Here is a 24,511-nt window from a genome sequence, read left to right on the forward strand (position 1 = left end):
CATCTATATATGACGCTAAACACATAGAAAGATTACTCTGTCAAACCTGATTAACCTCAGATCCTGTTCACATCCAGTACACTGGGGTCAAAACAATACATCCACAAAATGTGGCGCATTATTATTTGCCTGATTTGTAGTATGTGAACACAGCCCAAGATATGACTCATGTTAATGTGAGGTATTATAAGAGCCTACGATACCATCATTATCATCATCATCATTAACAGTTAGCTCCAATGCTACATAATATCAAATAGTTACATAAAAGTCTTGCTTAAAAAAAAAAAAAAAAAAATTAAACCATGTTTTTCTGTTATATATACACATTTAAAAAATGTAATAAGTTTTACCCCTTCTTAGTTTTCTCAAATCAGAACCACACATACTGTTTGGAACTGATTGAGAGTTTGTCTGTAAAATGATGCCGGGGGTGGTCATCTCCCACATCCAGACTGGCAAAGTGTCTGTTCTGTGGGGGTGTTGCTCATGCTTCAAACTCTGAAGTCATACTTATCCTGTAGTGTGAGGAGGTGGAAGAGGAGGATTGGTGGGATTTAAAGTCTTCTGAGGAAAGTCAGTATGTATGTAGTTGGACAAGGCTTCTGGCACTTCTATCCCCACATATATTCCTGAGTTAAATCCATGCATAGTAGTGGCAATGACGATGAGCATGTCAGTGATCACAGAAATTGCTCGTGCTCACACCCACACACGTTGCTCAGAAACAAATAGTTCATTGTTCATTGGCCCAAGCAGGCTGCTAGTAGTTGAGTAGGCATTCCCTTTCTGTGCCAGCATGGCGCCTGTTAGCGGCAAACACCTTTGCTTTGTTCACTGACGGACCTTCAAAGAGAATCAAAACATATTAAAGTTAGTACAAACAGCCAGTATTTTTGTGCTTACGTCTTCTATATAAACACTTGTTTCTTTTATATGCCACATCACTGACCTATATAACTGAGCAGTACAGGGAGGAAGATGAGGCCGTGCGCCGCCCCCAGCAGCACTATGGCCAAGTACATCCTAAAATAGAAGACCTGGAAGATCTGCGACTTGGAGAGTGCCAAAATTAAGATACCTCCAAACTTTGTTAATGTGATCCCACTGAATACCTGCAGAAAGGAAAAAAAAAAAAAAAAAAAAAAAACCCCTTGTCAAAATGATTCTTTAAACCAAAAGAGGTTATTTACAGAGCTCCCTCTTGTGGATTTACTAAGAGGATAAAAACTTACTGAGCTGCCCATGTGAGCAAGGGCCTCCTCAGCACGCTCCACTCTGTTCTTCTTCACACTGACGGTAAAAGCTCGCACAATGTGACTGCAGAACTCCACAGAGATCCCACAGGTCTGCAACAGAGAACAGGAAACATCTGGGCACCACATACGTGAAAATTCAGGAATCCTTTTCTTTTTATTGCCAACTTTTAGGGACGTTATTAGACTGCAAGAACAAAGTCCCTGAGCAGAGGGCTGAATAAGGAAAACACAGCCCCAGTTTATAAGGTAGTTTGTGTCCCAGATGCAAATAGGACAAAACTTGACACGATTCATAACAGGAAGAACAAAATGTAGTTGCAATCAAGATTTCACTTATGCCACAGTAACACTATGGAAACAGTGGTTGGAGACAGCATCACGATCAACATTATTGTGCCTTTGAAATGGTTGCTTCAAAGACGGGGACCAGGTCTGCGACCACTCACAAAGCTGGAATTAGCTGTGCCACAGCCATGTTCGAGTGCATTAAAAGTGGAGGTTTTGGTTAAATGACTGACTTTCCCATAACTGCAGAGACTAAAACAGGCTCACTCTAACAAACCTAACCTCCAAGTCCAGTCATTTCCTATTGCTCTTACCATAACCAGGTTCACAAGAGATACTGCATTGAGGCTGATGCCCCACAGCCACATGACGCCAAACATGTTGACCAGGATCATCGCAATGGTACAGCTGACCAGCACGCCTGCCCACAGCTCGAAGCCCAGCAGCACCGTGGTCACCACAAATATGGCTGCCAGCGAGACACACAGGTTCAGAGCCGTGTCGTGCACGATGGTGAGATACTGCTCGTAAAACACGTAGAAGACACTGTAAAGGAAGAAAACATACATTAGTTAAGCACCAGCTGATAAAGCAGCATGGGTTTAATACTTTTACTGGAATATTAGTCTGTATATTTAATTTAATAATCGTTTAATTACTACATCTATTACAAATCATCTTATTGTGACACACAGCAAATCTAATTTCATATTCATGAACAACTTTTCTGTTGAATTTTTTAAGCAATTTACAGAGAACAGAAACAGCTTTGACGTGAAACATTATCTGTGATGCCATGATGTGGTTTTCTTTGTTGTGTGCTTATCTATGACCTACTTCCTCCCTTTGATACCCTTGAACTTTCAGTTAAAAAAAAAAAAAAAAAAAATTCAGCACGTACCACCATAAACCAGTGGTTGAAACTGAAAACCTTTCATTTGAAACTAACTTTAATATACACCTTTAAATTACTATAGCAAGGAAAATCAAGTGCTGCACAGGTGGTACGACAGGTCTTACCTGTAGGCAAAAACTTTGTGGTCAATGGACTGGGTGATATTGTCAGCCAGGACTCGAGCCATCATCAGAGCCTCTATGTAGTCTGGGGACTCCTTTAGGATGGTGTGGTAAGTCATGAAGTAAGTGGCTCCTACCCCTGTGTTGTTGGGATACACGTCAACTGCTGTGGCATAGGCTGCATGGCCACTAGGGGAACATGGGAAGAAGTGGAACATTAGAATCCATAAAAAAACAAAAACAAGCACACAGTGAACATTAAAATATGCTTCAATAAAGAAGATGTTGAAAGAGCTGCAAAATTACCCTTTCCACATTTGAAATTGGGGTTGTCTGACAGGAACATGGGTAAAAAGCGCATGAAGTCTTCTCCCTCAGGCCTCTGTTTTCCACTGGGAGTCATCGGCCGACAGGATACACAGGACGAGTTTACCACTGGAAAAATAACAGGGAAAGATTCATTTTAATCAGTTTCATGTCATTTAATGCATCATAAACTACATTAAAGTTTAGTTTTTATATTGCCTTGTTATTTTTGCATGAACTTGGCCTTTGAAGCCATTGTTTTATATGAAGAACTAAAACTTGTGGTCAGATTGTGACATTGTAACCGCAGGGTCACGATACAAGAGTTCAAACCACTGAATAAAGGTTTACCTGAGGCATTGCAGAAGGTCCCAGTGTTGTTGTAATACCGACAGCATGTGGACTGAGGCTTCACCCAGTCAAAGTAATCATCCAGCCAGGAGGATGGTGTGCTGGCAATGGTTGAGCTATGAGTAGGGAGGGGGGTGAAAAAGAAAGAGCTGGCATCATAACATCACAGTAGATTTTTATTCTTTCATAACTTTTGCTGGATCTATAGTTTTTAGGCTGATAACCCTAACCTTATCCAGCTGCCACACAGTAAATTAATTTAGATAATATTCAAACTGTTGGATCAGGAGCTCATTAATCAGACTTACTAGTTGCTGATAAGTGAGGCACTGTAGACCTGCTGGACCAGGGAGTTGTTGTTACAGCCCACCCCTCCACACACGGCATTCTGACCCTCTGGGCTACTGTAGTTGAGACCTTCCTCTACCACAAAGTAAACCGGTGCTCCTGTGTGGAGATACTCGCTCATGTTCTTGAAGTATTCCAGCACATATGAGTCCTAGATAGAAAGAAACTGTCAGAACTGCCTGCAGGAAAAGTGATGTGAGCCAAGATATTGTACTTGCTCCATGACAACACACACACAAAAAATGCTGAGGGAAATTACGCCACATTACATGTGATTGAGTTTCCTGGATGACTAACAGGATGTTTAAAAAAAAAAAAAAAAAAAAAAAAAAAAAAAAAAACCATATTTTATATATATATATATATATATATATATATATATATATATATATATATATATATATATATATATATATATATATATATATATATATATATAAAACTGATAAGTGTTGCTATGATCAAAACGTAGACACCAAAGTTTTCCCACAACAATGAAAAGGCTGAAAAGGTTTGCATGAAACTTACATCAGGCATTGATAACTTCTGGTCGAGTCCAATCTCTACTTTATTCACCACAGCAATACTGAAGGACAGCATTCCCACAAACACTGCCACCTATAAATAACAACAAGGTCATTGTATGTTCATAAAGAACAATTATTTAAATCAAGTCCAAACCAGTTTTAGCTTATTATCAAGAGGCAGGCATGCATAACTGCACTGAGGTACTCACTATGATCACTCGCACCCACTCCGTGAGGATGAATGGAGCGAAGACTTCTTGAAAAAAGGAACAGGAGGCTGTCTGTTTTGGTTTCCTGGCCTTCTGGCAGTGCTGCACAGCAGAGGATGTCAAGTCGATTCCCCTTTTTGATACAACAGACAACACATCATTTGAAAAGTGTACATTACTATTGGCCTAGTCTGAAACTATGCTGAACATTAAACCAAACATTTGTTATTAAGACTCAAATACACTCCAAACTCAATTAAACCTTAATACTAATTAGAACTATCACTGCACCAATCACTCCATCTAATTTTAGAATGAAAATTAGATGCAATGATTTGTAGGACTGAAACTTTCAGCTGTTTTGCAAAACATCTCAGTCTGTAAATCTGTAACCACTTTCATATGATCATGTTGTCACTATCGTCTCACCTCCTGTCTTTTAGCGTCCAAACCGAGCAAACTGACAAAGCAGCTGATCTGCAACAGGAAATCAATAAAAACAGCCAAGCCAGCAAACATGGAGAATGTCCTCACTGCCGGCATGTTGGACAGGGCCCCTGGAAAAGGAAAAAGGAGCATTTTAATCAGCATGTGACTCACCAGGGCGCTGTGACACATTTCGTGGTCATCGTGTCAATTCTGGACAAAGAAACATTTTTCTAGCTTTTAATGGTTTTAATAAATGTAATGGAAACAAGCACCATTTGAAACAAGATTCACACAATTAATATAACAGCCTTGGCATACAGTCAGAGCAATGAGATAAATGGCACCATTACTGTCAAGTGACTCAAACATCAGAGATCTGAAATACAGTCTAATCACTACAAACAGTGCTACACAGTATTTATTATATACAATCACTGTTATATGAACATGATTGAGTTTTGGTGCCCTGCATGTCAGGGTAGTTCTTGATAATAATACAAAGAGTGAGATTTAAAGCATCTGTGTACTAGATATACTTATAGGCTACATTTCATAACTGATCCATTTACCCAGGAAAAAGGCGACGGTCCTCAAGAAGAGGAGAGAGAACAAGCTAGGGGCGATGTCTCCAAGAATACGACCGATCTGCTGGTGAAGTTCTTCCTGTGACAACCGCTCATCCCGCTGTTCAAAAATACAAATGACAATTTAGCACATGTAACCCGTACAAAAGAGGCCTATTATTTTCATTTACAGCTCCATATTTTTGTTCTTGGACTCTTTTAGAGTAAAGTAGCTTACTATGACTGACGGTCTAAAATAAGTCTTAATCTTATACTGCACCTTAGTGCAACCCCTAAGATCATCATCTGTCTCAAAGATGCTGTCTGAACTCCCCTCCTTTGAAGGCCAGCCTCCCTTTAAGCTACCTTTCTCTTCAGATTGGTTGTCAGATTGACTTTATACAAATTCAAAGTAAAAAAAAAAAAAAAAAAAAGTCTACTTGCAGATGAACTGACTTGTGCTTATAAGAAAATAAAGAAAACCATATTTGAGTGAGTGTCACACAAGCAAACAAGCTCAGTTTCCTGCAATGAAAATGCATAAGCAGTATTAATGATAGTCTACAGTAACACCATGCAAAACCACTTGTGGATTATGTAAAGGTTTAATGGATTGGACAGAAAGTGCTTACCTGGTAGGTCTGTACTATAATAAAGATGTTGTCCACTCCAACAGCCAGCACAAGGAAGGGAATGACCTCGATCACAATGAGCGTGAGCGGGACACCAGCATAGCTGAAGATCCCCAGTGAGGAGGCCACAGAGCTCAGCACAATCAGGATACCTGCTATACCCAGGGAAATCTTAGAGTCCACCTGTATGGGCAAAAATACAAAGTCCAGAATATTCATCCTCGTGTGTATATTTTATGCATGAGTGGAAGAAAGATGGTCTAGCACACCTGTTCTAGTTTTGTGAAATCAAAGTCATTTAACAAGTTAGGCTGCACTGCATTAAGTGTAAAACTATTTCAGGCATGGATTAATTTCACTGATCGCTAAAAATGCATGGATGTTGAAGAGAAAAATAGTCCACGGCAGAGTTTAGTGTTATTACCAGCAGTCTTCTGAAGCTTGGGATGTGACCCAGGGCCAGGGAAAATGTAGATGAACATAATGGCATAGCTGAGGACTACAGTGCTGATGTCGCTGTTGCTCTCTCTGTTGATTTCATCTTCATGCTCCTCTCTGCAGTGAAGCGATGGTGAGGTTGGGGTTGCTGAAGTTCTTCATAAATGCGATGAATCTGAAAATGCAAACAAAAGTTAACCATTTGTAAAAACAAGGCAAACAAGTAAACAGCGTCTTCAGCTTATTGGTGGTTTGTTGTCTCACTCTTTCTCCCACGCCCGAGCTTTGTCCAATCTGACGGTGTCATTCAAATAGTTGTTGAGTGGCAAGGTGATCACAAGAGCAGTGGCATTGTTGTAGTTTGTGTCTGTAGTGGGGAGAGGAGAAAAATAATCTATTAGTTTATCAGTCATAATAATAAAGATTATTGAACTGGCAGTTACTGCTTAATGTTCCTTTTAAAAAGTACTGATTAAAATGACTTGGGGGAAAAAAAGGCTAAATTAGATCAGTTGGCTAGAGACAGCAGTGGGACGTTGTTATTTTGTTTTAGGACTCATTAAGATGCAACAGTTTCAGATTATGAAGCATCACATTCTTCTTACAAATACTTAGGTAAAGCAAAAAAAAAAAAAAAAAAAAAAAAAAAAAGTTCTGTTGCTGTACACTTAATGATGCTGTACTATACTGTAATGAATATGTCAGGATTTACTCTGGATCAGCACTACTACAACTGCAACAGGGGCCAACACCTGCAAAATAATATAAAGAAATCAATGTATAGTTCAAAAAGAGTAAATAAATATGCCATTAATGCAATCTTCAGCTGCTCCTTTCAGAGGTTGCCAAAGTGCATCATCTGCCTCCCCTCTCATGCTCGCATCCTCCTGTCACACCAACCCTCCACTCGTCCTTATTCATTACATCCTTGAATCTTTGTGGTCTTCCTCTTTTGCTCCAGCCTCGCTGCATCTTCAGCACCCTTTGTCCAACATATCCACTCTCCCTCGTCTGCACACATCCAAACCATCTCAGAGTTGCCTCTCTAACTTTTACTCCAAACCGCTGAACCTGAGCTGTTCCTCTGATTTACTCATTAATCTATTTTTGATGTATTTAACGCCACATTATGGCTTAAAGTTATTTATTAGTTTATTTTAGATTTTGACACTTTTTGTCCTTGATACACTGCTATGAATAGAAGGTTAATATACAGAGAGTGGCCTGAAGAGCAAAGTGTTTTCTTTAGGGCAGTAAAGTCAATAAAAGAACAATTAGAGAAGCTGTAAACAATTTTTGTGACTACTGTAAATTTTTTTTCCCACCCAGTTCTGAGACAAACAGCAGTACTTCAATGATTTTAGTTTGGTATTACTTGTCCATAAAAACTTTAATGTTCTTTTTCATTAAATGAAAATTTGGAATCAGTGAATATGCAAATATTTTTCATTGCAATAGTTTTAACTGCTTGATACAACATGACTTTTGAACTACTTCTGATACAAAAAGTAGTGTTAGTACAAACCCACCTCTCAGATTCAAGTTGTACAAAGAGATGTTCCTGATTCACCAAATGAATTAAAAAAAACAAACAAAAAAAAATACAGCTTTCGACTGTCAAACTGAAGTCATCCATGTAACGATGCGCAAGAACACACTCCAAAACTCACCGTCGTAACCCCCCAATGCAAGCCAAGGGAAGATGGGGCCACCAAAGGTGCCTAAACAACTATCATGAAGCCTAGTGGTGTCATTGAGGGTAGCCGGTGCACTGCAGAAATAACAAAACAAACAAAAAAAAAAAAAAAAAGACACACTAAATTAAAGAGTGCACTCAGTAAGGGTTTGAGAAAATCTCTATCAGATAAACAACCATTTCCACATGACAGCTAATGAGGAAGTCTGCATGTACTATTTTAAGAAGACACTCCCCCCAACAACCTCAGCAGTAGGTGTTGCATTTCTACTCGGTTTCTTTGTTTTTTTTTTTGTTTTTTTTTAACTACAGCAACATTTCATAGACCTTTAACAGAAATGTGACAGCAGTTAACTTCTCTTGAAAACTTGTCTTTCAACTGAAAGAGTGCTAGCATAGGAACCTAACTTGCAATAAATAAATAATACAAAAAAAATTCACCTGACACAGTAGAGGAAGTGGTCGTGATAGTCAGCATAGAGATAAAATTCATCTGCTACAGTGTGATTCAGCACAGTGTGGCTGTTCTGGAAGTAGTTCAGGACACTAAAGACTGTACAGTTGTCATTATATGGAGCCAGAGGAGCAAAGCAGATGTCCTTCAGCGTGACATTTTGGTCTTCATGTGTGGCTACAAGGCCTTCAATTTTAAGCTGCAGATCCAGCACCTGGTTAGTTAAAGTCAGAAGGGAAAAGAAAAAGAAAGGAGAACCACTGTTTAACCACCATTTAACCACAATTTCAGAAGTCCTTTTGCTCTTCACATGCAAAGTTTCTATTTTATCTGATAAGGGAAACAGTGGCATTGCTAAACTCAGCAGCTGGTTCACAGAATTTATGCAGTGGCAGCACGATGGCTCAGTGGTTAGCACTGTTGCGTCACAGCAAGACAGTCTCACGCTCAAAACCCGCACAGAGTTTGCTGTTCTCCCTGTGCTCGTACCATTAATCCTGCCTATATTAGTCAGGGATACTCTTGCAAAAGAGACACCGCAGTGCTGTATTTATTCCCCACTTGCTTCACGATGAGAAAGTAATGTGTGTACATTGCAGCAGGAGAGCATTAAATCATATTTAACCTCATTTCCATATAGTGATGAATGACTCATGGTAGTCAGATATCAGCTGAACAGGTAAAACAATAAAACATTTGCACAGTTCATTAAAACCTTTTTTAAACTGCTATATAGTTTTTCTCATGTACAAAAATGCTTAATAGGAAAAGGAAGCTGATAGACTTCAATAATAAACCGGTCCGACTAACTCAAATCAAGTTTGTCACATGCATGGTCATACAAGGTACAACTAGCAGTGAAATGCTTTGAAGACTACCCTTACACCATAGCACAAGATGAGGATATAAATAGAATGATTTAAAAAATATGAAATCAAGAATATAATCAGAATGTACACTCACCTGGTGCAGGATGTCTTTGTTCAGGACAGCACTGAATGGGACAGCTGCTCCTCCATTAAATGGAACCCAGGTGGTACTGCAATTGAGTGGAGTAGTTATGATGAGCTGCACGGTTCTATAGAATGGTCCAAAGTGCTTGTCGAAGTAATCCTTCTCTTGACGAGCTTGGCTGCTGGGAGATGACCAGAGCTCAACGGGGTCAGTGGTGATGCGCATATAGCACAGGCCCCCAGCTGAGACTGCCACCAGTGCCAGGCAGCTCAAGATGACCAGAAATGGATGCCTCACGCAGAAGGAACCCCAAGAGCTGAAGAAGGTCCGCAGGACACTCTCAAAACGTTCACCCAGCATTTCACAGCATGATGCATTTACTGAGAGGTAAGAAATACCATTAGTTAGTTTGGGCTGTGTCACAATTACATTAAAAATAAATAAATAAATAAATAAAAATGTGATGTTGGCTCAGAAATTGCACGGCTGTACCTTGGTCAGGATTATCACTGTTAAGAGACAGCGGGTTATTACTGTCCAAAATGGGGCCATACTCAGATGTGATAGTCCTTTTCCTGCAAAAAATAACAGCCTTCAGTGAGAGATCATCTACGTACTGTGTCAAGCAGTATATACTGCAATAGGTATTAAAGTTATAGTTACATTAACAATGTAAGACACACATTCAGCATTCATTTAAGAGCATTCCAACCCAAAAATGGAGGAAAGATTTAGGAATTACAGCTCTTGAATATGCAGCCCCTCTTTTTCAGGGGATCAATGATTTATTGTGAGTCACTTCTTTTTTTTTTTTTTTTTTTTTTTTTTTTTTAAATCAACTGATCAATTAGGCAGGCAAAAAGTCTCAAGATGACTACAAGAGTAGGATTTGCATTTGGAAGTTGTAAAAACAAGACAGGTTCCTACTCTTTTCATGAGAGGATTATTAGGCGTGGCCAAACCAGTCTGGTGAATTTGTGGGAAAAATAAAAACTTAGCAACGTGAAAAGGCCTGCACTTCAACACAAAGGCAAAAGGGTGAATGGTTGCCATTCAATGGAAAAGAACAAGCCACATCAGTTCTTTGGACAGATAAACCTAAGATGAGCATGAATGACCATGCATTTCACCTGATGAAGATGAAACAGAAAGAGTGGCAAACAAAACAATATCTGAAGGCAGCTGCAGTTAAGACCTGGGAAAGCATTACAAAGTGGGAGACTGAGTTTATGATAATGTTGATTGTCACAGCCACTGTCTTTATTGTGTGCAACCCCATCATACATGTGTAAGGAGTCAATCCAAAAGGCCCATTTGGGCCCAGAAAAAACAAAAAACAAACAACATGTTTAAGCTTGAAGTGTGTCACTGTACAAAAATCACCACATCTAACTATGTGTTAGAAATTAAAGATCTATTACCTGTAACACCACACACCCAGAAGAAGTCCAAGAAAGATGAGCAGGAAGGCCATGTAAGACAGCCACATGATGAGGACCATGGCATCGATACCAAGGATGGTCCATGGAGGTGGGAGAGGAGGGGGTACGGGTTTGGGGCCACAGGACTGAGTGCAGTCCTGACAGGAGCAGGGACCTGAACCATCATCTAGGCCCTCATTGCAGCCATATGTCTGGTTGTTCATGGGAGTGTAATCAGATGAAGCGCTATCTAGAGTAAAGAAATCACATCACAGGGCAATGGAGATATTAGATACTTTAAAATGCTCATCAGAAAACTAGTACGATTTTAAAAAGTACTTCATAATATTGACCGTTGAATATTGGATCGATGGGAAAAGGCGCCTGTCCATTGTCAGTACTGAACATGTACTGGATCCAGTTGGTAGCATTGCAGTCTTTTGCATCCTTGCCACACAGTACCGATAAGGCCTTCTGGTTGCTAGACGGTGTCTGGACATCCTTACATGCATTGTACATGGCTGGCAGAAATCAAATTACATAATTTTAGGGCAAGGTCTATTCTCCATGCTTTACACACCAGAATGCTATAAAAATACATGCAATCATATTCTGGCTATGAACTCACCATTAGAAAATGTTTGTCCAATGTAGTACTGCACTTCCAATACATCAGAGCCATTAACCTTGGTGACATTCATAAACTGACTCTGGTGGGGGCTGCATGTCAGCTCACAGAACAGGGTCATGAAATTGAAGAAACAGGCCGGACACCTGCAAGCAGCCACACCAGAAGCACAGTCAGAATTAAACAAGGGAAAGAACTGCTGCCATAACTCACAACTTAAAACAAGTTTCAAAGTTTTAAAGCTTCTTGGTAAAAACAAGGCAACCATAAAAGCGCAGGCATAAAATGAAATCTATTCAGCCTTTGCGGTAGTCTGTGTCTAAACCAATTAAATGCAACACCAACACTTGCAACAATATATAAGAACTGTAGCAGCACGCACACAGTATACTGACAGTTTGTGGTCAGGAATTCAAAAGGGGAACGATGATGCCCAGTCAAGCAGGTCATGTGCTCTGACCGGCCGTTATAAAACATACCGAGACAGGAACTGAAGTGGCAGCTGGAGACTGTCCTTGAGGGTGTGCAACTGGTCGACATCACAGCAGAGACTTTTGTTTCCATAGTCATATGCAGGACAAAGCTCCTTCATATACAAACACAGAAAGGACGATGACATTTTAAAATGCACGTTCACTGATTTTTTTTTTCCCAACGTGTAAAATAAAGCCCAGCAGTAAAGTAGAAATCAGTTGCATAAAACTGGTTTGAGTATCAAATGTTAGCAATAACAGGGAAGAAGAAGAAGAAAAAAATAAATAAATAAAAAAAAAATAAAAAAATCACTGCTCTACGTACCGTGAGAAGCTGATAACCCTCAGGTTTGAGCGGGATAGGGGGACCAGGGTAGTAGCAGTTGTACTTTTTTCCAGGCAGCTTTGACTCACCACACTCACCGTACCACACGCAGTGTTGGGCTGCAACATGATACTAGTACAAGAAGGGATGAGAGAACAACAACAAAAAAAAAGGGTTATTTATGCAGAAATCACAGAAAAATACAGTATACATGTATCTGCTGCAGAATCCAGTGAATAGTTAGCAACTTTTTTTTTACTCATGTGATTTTAAGTTATACCACCTGAGGATGTGGTCAAAACCAAGAAAACAGAGAAAGCCGAGCGAGACACATTCAGTTTCTCTGAAGGCTACAGGAGACCATATGACTTTATGCACTGATCAACAAAAATCCTTTAGACCCATTTCTCTCTCACAAAGATGTTCATAGAGCGAGTCTGCTTTGTTCGATGGAGAGCTTGATGACAAAAATGTGATTAAATGAACTGAATGTAGAGGAGAAAGGTTTACAAAATGAAATATCAGCTCAGGATGTTAGAATGTGACTTTTAAGTTGCGAATGTTTGGGTAGATGGCTCGTGTTTGTTGAACTGAGAGTCTGCAAGTGTTCAAATGCCTTTAACAATGTCTCGTGTGTATTTTTGTGTTTCTGTTTGGGTGTAACACGAGTTCATGTGTATATCACTGCAGATTCTCACTTCCCCTGCACAAATGCAAAGAGTGGCCACATTTCTGTCTCTCCATTCCTCTCCTGTCATCTCTCCAAGAGAGTGAAGAACTGAAGCATTGTGAAAACACAAGGAGGTTTCTTTCCTTTCACTCCTCTCCTCCAGCAGACTGTGTGACTTTGATTAAACTGCGTAAGAGGATTTAACACAATTTGGATACCGGTGATGTTTAACAGAGTTAAACATCAGGCCGCATATCATTTCCTGTGATTCTAGTACTACCTTGTACTGTGTATGTCTGAAAATAGACATCTCACTTCACAGTTTTCATTTTCATTATTCTGGCCCTCAGTGCCTTTAAAGCACTTAACACAAAAATATTTGGGAAAATGGAGGGTTTTTTTAACCTAGAAGGGATACTGTTTCATAAACGTTAGGTAGACTTAAAACTAAACTTTTTTTTTTTTTTCCTGGTTATTCAGCATCAGCGCGCTCACATGCTCTTTTCTGGGGTGAGTGTCATAGGGAAGTTAATTCACTTACTCCACAAACTGTTTTATGGGAAATCCTGTTGCACTTTAACCTGCTTGTGTCTTGTGGTCTGAAGATGACAGTTAACATTCAGGTATCATAATTTCCAAAAATGGACTTTTATGAAAGTGCAGGCTCAGCTAGCAACCAAACTCTGCAACTACTGCAACAGAGCCTTGTTTATTTAGGGTAAAAACCTGAACGTCACTGGGAATATTCAGAGAAATTCACTGTAACTCAGATGCCCTGCATGCTCAGATGCTTCTCTAAAATATTTTCAGCTCACCCACGGCAGGCCTCAAATCAATATATTTTTTTTTACTGATTTTGACATTCCTGATGCTTCTGTTTGGATATCTTATCTTAAAGTGGTAATGATTAATCGGATTCAGATGCTTTAGCAGGATTTCAAAATAGTGCAGTCAGTGGCCCGATCTAATTACATCATGAGGAGGACAGCAAACATTGCTGCGACAGTCAGGAGCAGGGAGGCTGCGAATTATCTACATCTGACCAAATCAGACCTGGTTTGCTCAAGTTATTCTAAGTATTAATTTCTGGCGTTTTTATGTCATGAAATTATTTAAAAGTTTATCAACGTATGCAGAAGTTGAAGCTGGTACAGAAAACCTTGCATAATACATGAATTAATGTCAATATTAAGGTAAACCCCGACAGTTTTATGTCTCTAGTAGCTTCCATGTGCTCCTTTTGCACTGTTTATTAACGAGCAATGCAGTTGCTACACCAGCAGCATGACATTTAGTTCAATTAACCGATACATCCAAATAGACAGTGAAATTTTGACCATAGCGGATACTGCTCTTCACACTAGTTTCGCCTCTTGAGATCTTAACGTTTATTTATGCGTGATGACACTTAGGGAGCCATTAGTCAGCCTGCGAAGCTGGTTTCGACAGCCTGCACTTGAACCACCAGTCTCACGTTAGTCCGTCACAAAGCCCCCCAGAGGCATTAACGCCAGCTATATGTTCAAACTAGTATTAAGACAATCATCGGCTAATGCTAGCTTCAATGTATAAAAACAGGGCAAGCCCTAAATAGCTCAACGAGCTTAAATCCGAGTTTCACTCGACGGCTGATAAACATCACACTAGCAACGCCTGAGCTGAGTCATTAATAAACAGTCACGAGAGCGGTGACGTTAAATTAGACTTACCGATCTAAAATATCCCTCGGCCAGGAGAACAACGAAGAATAGCAGATTTAAAAAGAAGCTTCTCCCTGCCAAGAGCCCCATCCCGGCGCCCGATAAGACCAAATCGAACTGAAACCTCAGGTAAAGTTTCGCATATCGAAAACCTTCTTCTTCCACCCCCTATTTATTTGGGGCGGAGAAAATCCGCGTGCTGCCACCTCATGACAAGGACGGCGCACTGCACCCTAACGCCACGAAAAGGCACGAAAAAGCACTATCCCATTTGCCGTAAATTGAACCTGTTTTCAAGGGAATATACAACCTCCCGGTGTTTGTCAAAGTTAATGATTTAATGAAATCACATCGAGTCACAAAAAAATTGGGGTTGTAGTGATGAACAGTTTTTAGCTACAGTCCACACCATAAATTATTTATTGCAATGTAATAGCTTATAAGGGTGTAAAAACATATATGCCTTGTAAGAAAATCTCACTTTTTCCTTGAAGAACATATTCTATATAAGCTAATCATCTGTAATATTTTAGCACTCATAGGCCTATCCTGACCTATATCATAAATACAAGCATTAAAAACAATGACTGCAATTCCTGTGAATATGTGCCAAAAGCCTGTTTTTTCATGAATCATCTGGGAATCATATGCCATTCCTTGGCCTTGCTTTTCCCAGCTATTTTTAAACATTGCCAACCAGCAACTGGGTCTTTGATGCCACAAACCACATGGGGTTTCTTTTATAAGGAAGAGATCCTGGATTCCTTTGAAACACACAAGTTTACACATTTTCACCAAAATAGACTAGATGATGTATTTAATGACAGGGCAGAGTTCTGGTTCATGCTCCACCTGAACAGCCTTATCACCTTTAAAATTTATATATTGTCCAAAGCAGTATTTAATAGTTAATATACTCAGTAAAGGTCCAAAGACAGGAGGTAACATGAGAAAAAAAAATCATGAAAGCAGAGGACACACTCCATTTCTTTAAATCTAATTGAAATAATTAACTCAAAAGTTGTTGAGTTTTTTTTTTTTTTTTTTCCAGTCCCACTGTGGTATTAATGGCTCTCTGCAATCAGAGATCTAATTAAAAATAATTCTCTCCTGCAGGCCATCATTTTAATTTAAAGTTTTTCCTGAACACAGCACCCATTATCATATCTTGTCCTGGTGCTGTAGAAACCCTGTTTTTTAATAAAATGTCTCTGTTTCCCTTCACATTCCTAGTTTAATTGAGAGCCACCAGAACTTGCCTGTTGTTAACAGCAGTCTAAGAACAGATAAAAGTGTGTAAGCAAGATGTAAACTTGTTATTTGTTCTGCTGTTTTATTCTGCACACAAAGCTAAAATTCAATCAGGCTCCTATCAGTAGCTTGTCAATGGAAATCTAAAGTCACACCAACCACTGTGGTCAAATCTTGATGTCCTGAGCTCTTTAATGTTTGAGTTTGAATCCCTTTCAGTGGAACACCTTCAAGCTTTGTTGCTTCACTAAAATGGAAACAGGAAAGCATTAAGGTTGGAGTGCTTGAAGGCATTTGGAAAAAACTGATTAGATGAGTGAATCATTAGGATCTGTCCTTCTTCCACCTCTTTACTTGTAAAGCTGCATGGGAATCAAAACAAACAGGCTGCATGTCCATAGAAAATAAGATTTATTCATTTTCAATTTTGAAGGAAATAATCACAATTCAGGAATAAGTGCATATTCACATATGATATGACAAAACCGTGTACTGAGTATAAATTATAGGCAACTATGCTGGGGTATATAACAGCATAATCACTGTTACCTCTACATTGTACCTGTGTAAAATCTGCAAAGGTAGGCTTACAGGCTGCTACAAAACTATATTCCCTTAAAACTAGGAACAATATCTGCAAAGTTTAATGCTTCTGCTGGACTAAAAAGGCTTTAAAGCTAGGAGCAGATTCATAGCTGTGACATCAACATCTTATGTGAGGAACAACAAGGAACAACCCCCCTGCCCCACACACACACACAAAAAAAATTAATATATATATATATATATGTATATATATATATACACACACACACACACACAGTGTATCACAAAAGTGAGTACACCCCTCACATTTCTGCAGATATTTAAGTATATCTTTTCATGGGACAACACTGACAAAATGACACTTTGACACAATGAAAAGTAGTCTGTGTGCAGCTTATATAACAGTGTAAATTTATTCTTCCCTCAAATAACTCAATATACAGCCATTAATGTCTAAACCAGCAGCAACAAAAGTGAGTACACCCCTAAGAGACTACACCTGTAAATGTCCAAATTGAGCACTGCTTGTTATTTCCCCTCCAAAATGTCATGTGACTCATTAGTGTTAGTAGGTCTCAGGTGTGTTCAGTTTTGTAGTACAGCTCTCACACTCTCTCATACTGGTCACTGAAAGTTCCAACATGGCACCTTATGGCAAAGAACTCTCTGAGGATCTTAAAAGATGAATTGTTGTGCTACATGAAGACTGTTATATAAGCTGCACACAGACTACTTTTCATTGTGTCAAAGTTAGGATCAGTGTCAGTGTTGTCCCATGAAAAGATATACTTAAATATATGTGAGGGGTGTACTCACTTTTGTGATACACTATGTGTGTGTGTGTGTATATATATATATATATATATATATATATATATATATATATATATATATATATATATATATATATATATATATATATATAAAAAACAGACCACGGGCATCAGAAACATTCTTCATTTCTGACATAGTGCTATTGAAATAATCTCTAAAATACATCCCAGGGAAGTGCAACTACTGCTACAACTCAAACAACTCACATGGCCTAAGGCTGGTCAACCAGCATTTTAAACATGGTACAAACAAGAAAAATAATTACTGTATACCTAAATCACAAATGGAGCTGCTGATTTTTGTCTACCCTGATAATATTTTTGCTTGTCAAGTCAATGCGCTGAGCAGAAAACAAGCTGTTGTCGAAAAGTAATCAGTCACAGGGCTGCAAAGGGCTTCCTTTGCATTCAGACTTTAGTGTGACACACTGATAAAAACCTCTGTTTATCTTGCTCTGTGGGTCAACACAAATATGCCTCATGTTACAAAAATGCTGCCGATTCTGAGCCACAAAACACAGCAGGGTGAATGGGACCATTTTCTATATTTACCATCACATTCTCCACATAGTTACGGTGTTATGACAGGGAAAACAAGAAGCTCAGCTCTCTTGCTCTATGCTAGGTGACACAACACATTCTGTTTGTAATACATACACAATTAATTTAGAAGATAAAGACCACACATTTAAATGACAATTTACCAGAATTCCCCTTCGTAGGGACTCTACGTTCTCTACATGGAAGGTATTTGACTCATCCTTCAGGAGGAGGGCCAAAGGGCCTCTGAGGAATCTCTTTAAAAAAAAAAAAAGAAGAAGAAAAAAAACTACCTCTAATGTTCTTGAATTCCCCACAGAGAAATGGCCTCTAACCAGCGAGTCTACAACACATGTACCTCAGCTTGTGTTTTGGGTTGAGCTGCCCGTTTCCGTTTTATGCAAGTAAGCTTTGGCCTCCTTAAAAAAACAAAAACAACAATTGGAGGTCTTTACACGCTTTCGATAGCATTCCTCCACCAACACATTTGGATCACATAAAATCTTGTGTGCATAGTATCTACATATTTCTAATTCTCACATTTTCAGAAGAGATTTTCCCTTCCTGTCAGGAGTTACATCATAAAGGTGGAGTCTATCTGGTCTGTTAAGGTCAGCTGAGTCACGCGAGACAACTTTCATCGTTCTCATTGGTAGTTCGGTGGTGGTGTGAAAAAAAAAAATTCTCTCTGGAATGAGACTGGTTTAACTTGAACCCATGGAAACAATGCTGCACTGACTTCATAAGCCAGGACAGACCAGGATGGTACCACTTAGCTATTCAGCCAAGATATTGAAGATAACACCTTTTTGAGTGGAACAGAATATAATCTCTTTATTTCTTGTCATATTCCACTATGTCAGTGTGGGCCCAGGTACTCTGCGTTCTCCGCTGCCGGTATGTGTCCGTTGGTGTGGGTCTTGAACGTGGGAGTGAAATCCTGTTGATAGTCAGGGTTGTCTATGCTGTTCTGAGGTTGGTATTTCTGAATGCTGTAGACCGTGCCATTTGAGGTGAGCGGGAGGACGGCGGGGGACAGGACCTCATTGAGATATTCGGGTCTGTTGGCCCCGTTCTTAAAGTAGTTCAGGTACTCTGTCTCTGTATGGTCTGAAGAGATGGTGGGAAGAAGAATGCGAGGTGGACCAGGATGCTGATAGATTGGATTCACCACATCTGAGACGGGGTTCTGGTTCATGTAGTCTGCAAGAAAGGCATTTACATTAATGGGGGCCAACAGACAGTTTCTCATTAGGTTAGGCTACATAAAAAAAATGTAATAACCATAATAGCAGAGCTGCATGATTTGGGATATTTATTTATTTATTTAGATTTAGCAGACAGTTTAGTGATGGCAAAATATGAAGGCAAAAAGATGAGCAATGAGGTGCAGCAGAGACCCCTGGGTTGATGCTTCATGAGTTGTGGCCTGCGGTCACTAAAAAAAGAATGCAGATCTCTTCCCCAAAGCTTCCAGCTGAACATACTGATTGCATTTCAAACAATGTGCAGCACATGATGAAAACCAGCTTAAACAGGCAGTATGCATGCTTTGCTTTAAGCTGTCAATAATAAACGCTGATTGTCTGTAGTGATATGAGAATAATGACACCACCTGCTTGTAGATTGGTTCTCTTTAAGCTGCATTTCCACTATGCACTCCTGTCTGCCACCAAATTCAAAATCTTGCAGGGAAAGTCATCCGTTGCCACTTTAAACACAAATATCACTGTAGATATACAGCACAGGCTGTAAGCGTTTCATTTGCTTTATCTTCTTTAATTAAAACTGCAGTCGTCCTGTTGTGATGTAGCTGTGAGCAGGGACTGGCACTCACAGAATGCAGCCTATAAGTTTCATAGTAAGAGCGCTGTGTCATACAATTTCACTGCAAGGTATGAGTGAGCAGCACAAATACCAAAGAACGCTTGCAAATAATCACAAACCGATCTTCAGTTACCCTGCTCAAGAAATCGAAATGCAAAAATCTGACAGGAAATACAGGATGACTCTGGCAACAATACAGGGCATTAATAAGACACATTTTATCCTACAAAGAAAATCTTTTTCTTTCGGTTGCTCCTTTTAGGGGAGCAACTGATCCATGAATCTTCTCTGTGGTCTTCCTCTTTCCCTCCTGCCTGGCAGCTCCATATTCATATCCACTATCCCTCATCTGCACACGTTCAAACCATCTCAGCCTTGCCTCGATATAGCGCTAAATCACAACAAATAGTCGTCTCAAGGTGCTTTATATTGTAGTAAAAACCCTACAGTAATTACAGAGAAAACCCAACAGTCAAAATGACTCCCTATGACCAAGCACTTGGCGACAGTGGGAAGGAAAAACTCCCTTTTAACAGGAAGAAATCTTAAAAATAGAGAGGGTGTCTGTCTCTTGAATCCAGACTGGGAGCTGATTCCACAGAACGTAAGCCAGCAGTCTGAGCAGTCTGGGGTGATATGGTACTATGAGGTCTTTAAGATAAGATGGGGTCTGAATATTCAAAACGCTGCATGTAAGAAGAAGGATTTTAAATTCAATTCTGGATCTAACAGGGAGCCAATGAAGAGAAGCTAATATGGGAGAAATACTCTCTCTGTTTCTAGTCCCTGTCAGTACTCTAGCTGCAGCACTTTTGGATCAGCTGAAGGCTTTTCAGGGAGCTTTTAAGACAGCCTGATAATAATGAATTACAATAGTCCCGCTTAGAAGTAATAAATGCATGAATAAATGCAAAAAAGGAGTTCTACATATTTGCTTAATATGTGCATTGAAGGACATATCCTGGTCTAAAATTCCTCACAGTGTTACTGGAGACGACAGTAATGCCACCCAGAGTAAGTATCTGGTTAGACATCATGTTTCAAAGGTTTGTAGGGGGAGTCTAGTAACTTCAGTTTTATCTGAATCCTTGACACTCATCTCCACCCGCTCCACCCTGCCTACACTCTCCTCTTCACCTCCGTTGCCTTGGTTGACCCCAGGTTTTTAAACTCATCCCCCTTCACTACCTCTACTTCTTGCAGCTTTACTGCTTTACCTGCCTCGCTCTCAAAAACATTTTCAGGAGTTTTCTTAAATTTGATTATTTTACTGCATTACTTTGAGTATGTCCACTCTTATTGTTCTAGATGGTATTACTGTTTAGAAGATAATGAAATTCACAAATTGCCAAAAGGAGAGAGGGACATTAATAGTTTCTGTAGAGGTGTGGTGCGTGTATAGGTTTATTTCCAGCAGCTAATTTTCAAATTTGAGAAGCTAGAACTTCATTACAGACACACATATCCAAAAGCATTAACATGTCTAACAAATGAAGGGGGCAAATCACAGTACAGATAGTAATAACACTTGGTCATAAATGCTAATGCCTTAATTCTAAGCACTTCTCATTCTAAGTCCCCCACCAGAGGTTCTTAAACTAAAGAGCTAAATAGTAATGGTACTGTAAGTAGTAAATAATAGATGGGACACTATGTGTTCTGCTGGAACAGCATTGCAAGCACAAGGCAGCAGCACATTTCTTAACCACTAGGTGTCTCCCTTCCTCACTGAATCACACAAGGGTACAAGAGCAATCTGCTGAGATTTCACTTCAACTAAATTAAAATATAATGCCATTAAGTTGAAGGTTTCTTGCCTGGAGCGGGCTGGAAGGCCTCATCTAGAAATTTGTCTGTGGGGTCAGGAATATATCGCAGGACCGTGCTTCCATCTCTACTCAAGACTCCATTCTGTAACAAAGAGCAGAAGTTTTCAGGGCTGTGGCACTCCCTGTGAAAATACTGCAAAGAGGCCAGTACAAAGAGAGAAATCCTTTTCTTTGCAGGTATATTAAGGGTTTAATGTATTCTTACCAGTAAGCCAGTTCTGCTGTGGCATGTCCCGATGCTGCTGTTGAGGCTCTGGAAAAATAGGTAAGGTAAACTTTAGTTAATCATCTAATGATGATGCCACAGCAAATGCAATACAGGAAATTGTGTTTTATGAAGCTATAACACAATTGAGAACTCCTATAAGCCATAAAGCAGCCACTGAGCAAAGAAGAGGGTTTAAAATGTTATTAAGTAGGCTGTTTTGCTTAGTTTCTGATTTAGGAAAATAATTTATTTTTATCTTTTAGTTTGGTTTACTTTGATCTCATTTCCTTTTTTATAGTTTTTTCTACTGTGTATTTCCTTTGGGCACAGCGATTTATTAAACAACCTCTCAGGGGACAGCAAGTTCCCTCTGAATTGTGACAATGTGTTTTTATGGTAAGAAGTTATAGCTGCCATTCTCAGTACAAGCTGATGGGGATTGAAATAAACATTCTGCATGCAGATTCATATTCATTCAGACAATCTGACGAGCTTTGCTGTGTCTGTCAGACAGTCAAAGGGCTGCGAGTGGCATAAAATCATGAAAATCGGGCAAAGAGAGAGGACAGGGTGACAGCTGTGGCAATGCAATTACTTTCAACAAGAAAAGGAAATTAAATACACTGGAGCACTGACCATCTGTTTCAAAAAAAAAAAGACCTTAGTGGGCCATGCCTCAACAGTAATATTACAAAAACAGACCTATTCTGAACCTTTATTATGTAAAAAAAAAAAAAAGGCGCCTGTAAAGGTAATCAAAGTTGAAACCTCATATGAGCTAACCAGGCTGTCACTGGCGGGCAACAATCCCAGGTAAAAGAGCCAGACCTACGCATGGGCTTCACTGAACCTGAGGTAGAAGAGTTCTCCTTATTCCACCTTCATCAATCACAGGACAACTGGGAGGAAACGTGGGAGAGGAGCTGATTAAGGAGGGTTAGTGGGTGGGGGTCAGGACAGGACAGGTAAACAGAAGGAGGGCCGCTAGGGTCAAAAGGAACCATTTCCCACTTTAAGTCGGTATAATTAGTTAAATTCAACATAAACACCTCCAGTAGGCTGAGTTTAGCAGCTGCTGCTCGGTTTCTGCTGACTGAAGGCAAAAACCATTTGTTTTCAACGCAGTAAAAGATGATTGTGTTTATTTCCATCCTGACTCACAGGGTAATGATTTACGCAGAAATCTCATTTCCCAAAACACAGTTAACACAGCACAATTAGATTTTCAAACACTTCACTGCCTGTTGGTAAAGCGTGCACCACTGAAACATGTGAAATTTCTTCCACTTCCTCCAAAACGGCTGGTTTACTTTATCTACAGTTTGAACAAAGGTCAGTGAGAGTGAACCTGGTGTGGGTGGGTGTCTGTGGTAAAGGTACCATTACATGGCTCATTAGGGGTTTATAGCTCACGGTCACATACGGTCACAATATTTTGGGTGTGGATCCCAGATTTGTGTGAAAATATTTTACAATTTGAAATGAATGTGGTGAAGCAGGTCAGCAGTTTAGCATTTGGTTTTGGGCCTTCTGTTGATATAAGCACTGCAAAATATAAAGGGTGTATTTTAAGTGTTTTTCGACACTTTCTCTGTCCACGCTATACAGTACTGTCCAAAAGTATTGAGCAAGCCCTTGTGGTGTAAAAAGGTAAACAGGTACAAGGACTGATACACGTGCAAACTTACATGGAAAAACAGTCTGTACAATTCTAATAAGCTTAAAGTCAGTATTTGGAGTGACCGCCTTTATTCTTCCACACAGCCTGAACTCTGTGAGGCAGCTTCCTTGTAATTTCTTTAAGTAGTCTTCAGGAATAGTTCTCCAGGCTTCTTGAATAACATTCAAAGCTCTTCTCTGGACGTTGGCTGCCTTTTGTTCTGTTTTCTGTCAAGATGATCCCACACTGCTTTAATCATGCTGAGGTCCAGGCTCTGGGGAGGCCAGTCCATGACAGATACTGTTCCACTGTGTGTTTTTCTATTCAGGTATGCTTTTACTGCCTTGGCAGTACCTTTGTGATCATTGCCATGCTGAAAAATGAAGCTCTTGCCAATTAATTTTCCAAATGTGACCTTACTTTTCTGCGTCCATAAATCTAAGATCCTCTGCATGGGTTCTCTCCGGGTACTCCGGATAAGATCCCAACACCACTGGTTGAAATGCATCCCAAAACCATGAGAGAGCTTCCACCGTGTTTTACAGATGACTGTAGACACTCTCTTCTGACCTCCTAAGTACACACTGATGACAGTTTGAACCAAACTTTTCAAGTTTAGATTCATCACTCCATAAGACCTGCTGCCACTGATTTTCAGTCCAGTATTCTGGCAAACCTCAGCCTTTTCTTTCTATTTCTCTTCCTTAAAAATGGCAGTAGATGGATTAACTGAAGAGCCAGATTTATCTCTCAGATGCTGTGTCAGCTCTTTGCTGGATTTTTTTTTTTCAATTTTCTTAAGGACCTGACTATCAGATACTGTTTATCAGCTGTAGACAAAGTGCCAAAAGACACAACTTAAAACTGGTTCTTTGCTAAGTTCTCTGAAAATGGAGAACTGTTGCTTAAGACCACTTTAAAAAATGAGAAGAAAGCATGGCTGATTGGATGCAAAATATAGAAGAAATGTGGACTGGCTCAAGATTTTTGCACAGCACTGTGGAGCCCAGTATTTAGAGCAGCAGTGACTTCAGACTGTTGATTACTAATCACACACAGCATTAGGTCAGTTTGTGCGAGGTGTGATGTTCTCAAGAACAATAGGATGACTTTCTGGTGAACTGCGTCACCT

General features: G+C 39.7%; 2 protein-coding genes across 2 annotated transcripts in view; both read right to left on the bottom strand.

Moving 5' to 3' along the window:
* Window positions 1-281: 281 nt before the first annotated feature.
* On the bottom strand, window positions 282-14,787 carry npc1 (Niemann-Pick disease, type C1). The gene is given in 28 exon segments (XM_030751357.1): window positions 282-846; window positions 953-1,115; window positions 1,236-1,349; window positions 1,859-2,090; window positions 2,565-2,751; window positions 2,868-2,996; window positions 3,219-3,334; window positions 3,527-3,717; window positions 4,095-4,184; window positions 4,303-4,360; window positions 4,362-4,435; window positions 4,732-4,859; window positions 5,301-5,415; window positions 5,927-6,109; window positions 6,351-6,392; window positions 6,394-6,471; window positions 6,473-6,539; window positions 6,629-6,731; window positions 8,035-8,135; window positions 8,502-8,728; window positions 9,478-9,848; window positions 9,961-10,043; window positions 10,890-11,139; window positions 11,243-11,410; window positions 11,518-11,663; window positions 11,997-12,103; window positions 12,316-12,447; window positions 14,695-14,787. Coding segments are annotated over 28 exon segments (3,819 nt in total). The 5' UTR covers window positions 14,776-14,787; the 3' UTR covers window positions 282-763.
* A 2,600-nt stretch (window positions 14,788-17,387) lies between these two features.
* Window positions 17,388-24,511, bottom strand: part of egfra (epidermal growth factor receptor a (erythroblastic leukemia viral (v-erb-b) oncogene homolog, avian)) — a 49,310-nt gene continuing 42,186 nt past the window's right edge. Inside the window, 3 exon segments of the mRNA XM_030751576.1 lie at window positions 17,388-19,058; window positions 21,500-21,593; window positions 21,717-21,764. Of these exon segments, the coding sequence (XP_030607436.1) occupies window positions 18,715-19,058; window positions 21,500-21,593; window positions 21,717-21,764 (486 nt within the window). The 3' untranslated portion in view covers window positions 17,388-18,714.

This window comes from Archocentrus centrarchus, chromosome 17 (genome assembly GCF_007364275.1).
Source record: "Archocentrus centrarchus isolate MPI-CPG fArcCen1 chromosome 17, fArcCen1, whole genome shotgun sequence".
In the NCBI taxonomy this organism is placed as follows: domain Eukaryota; kingdom Metazoa; phylum Chordata; class Actinopteri; order Cichliformes; family Cichlidae; genus Archocentrus; species Archocentrus centrarchus.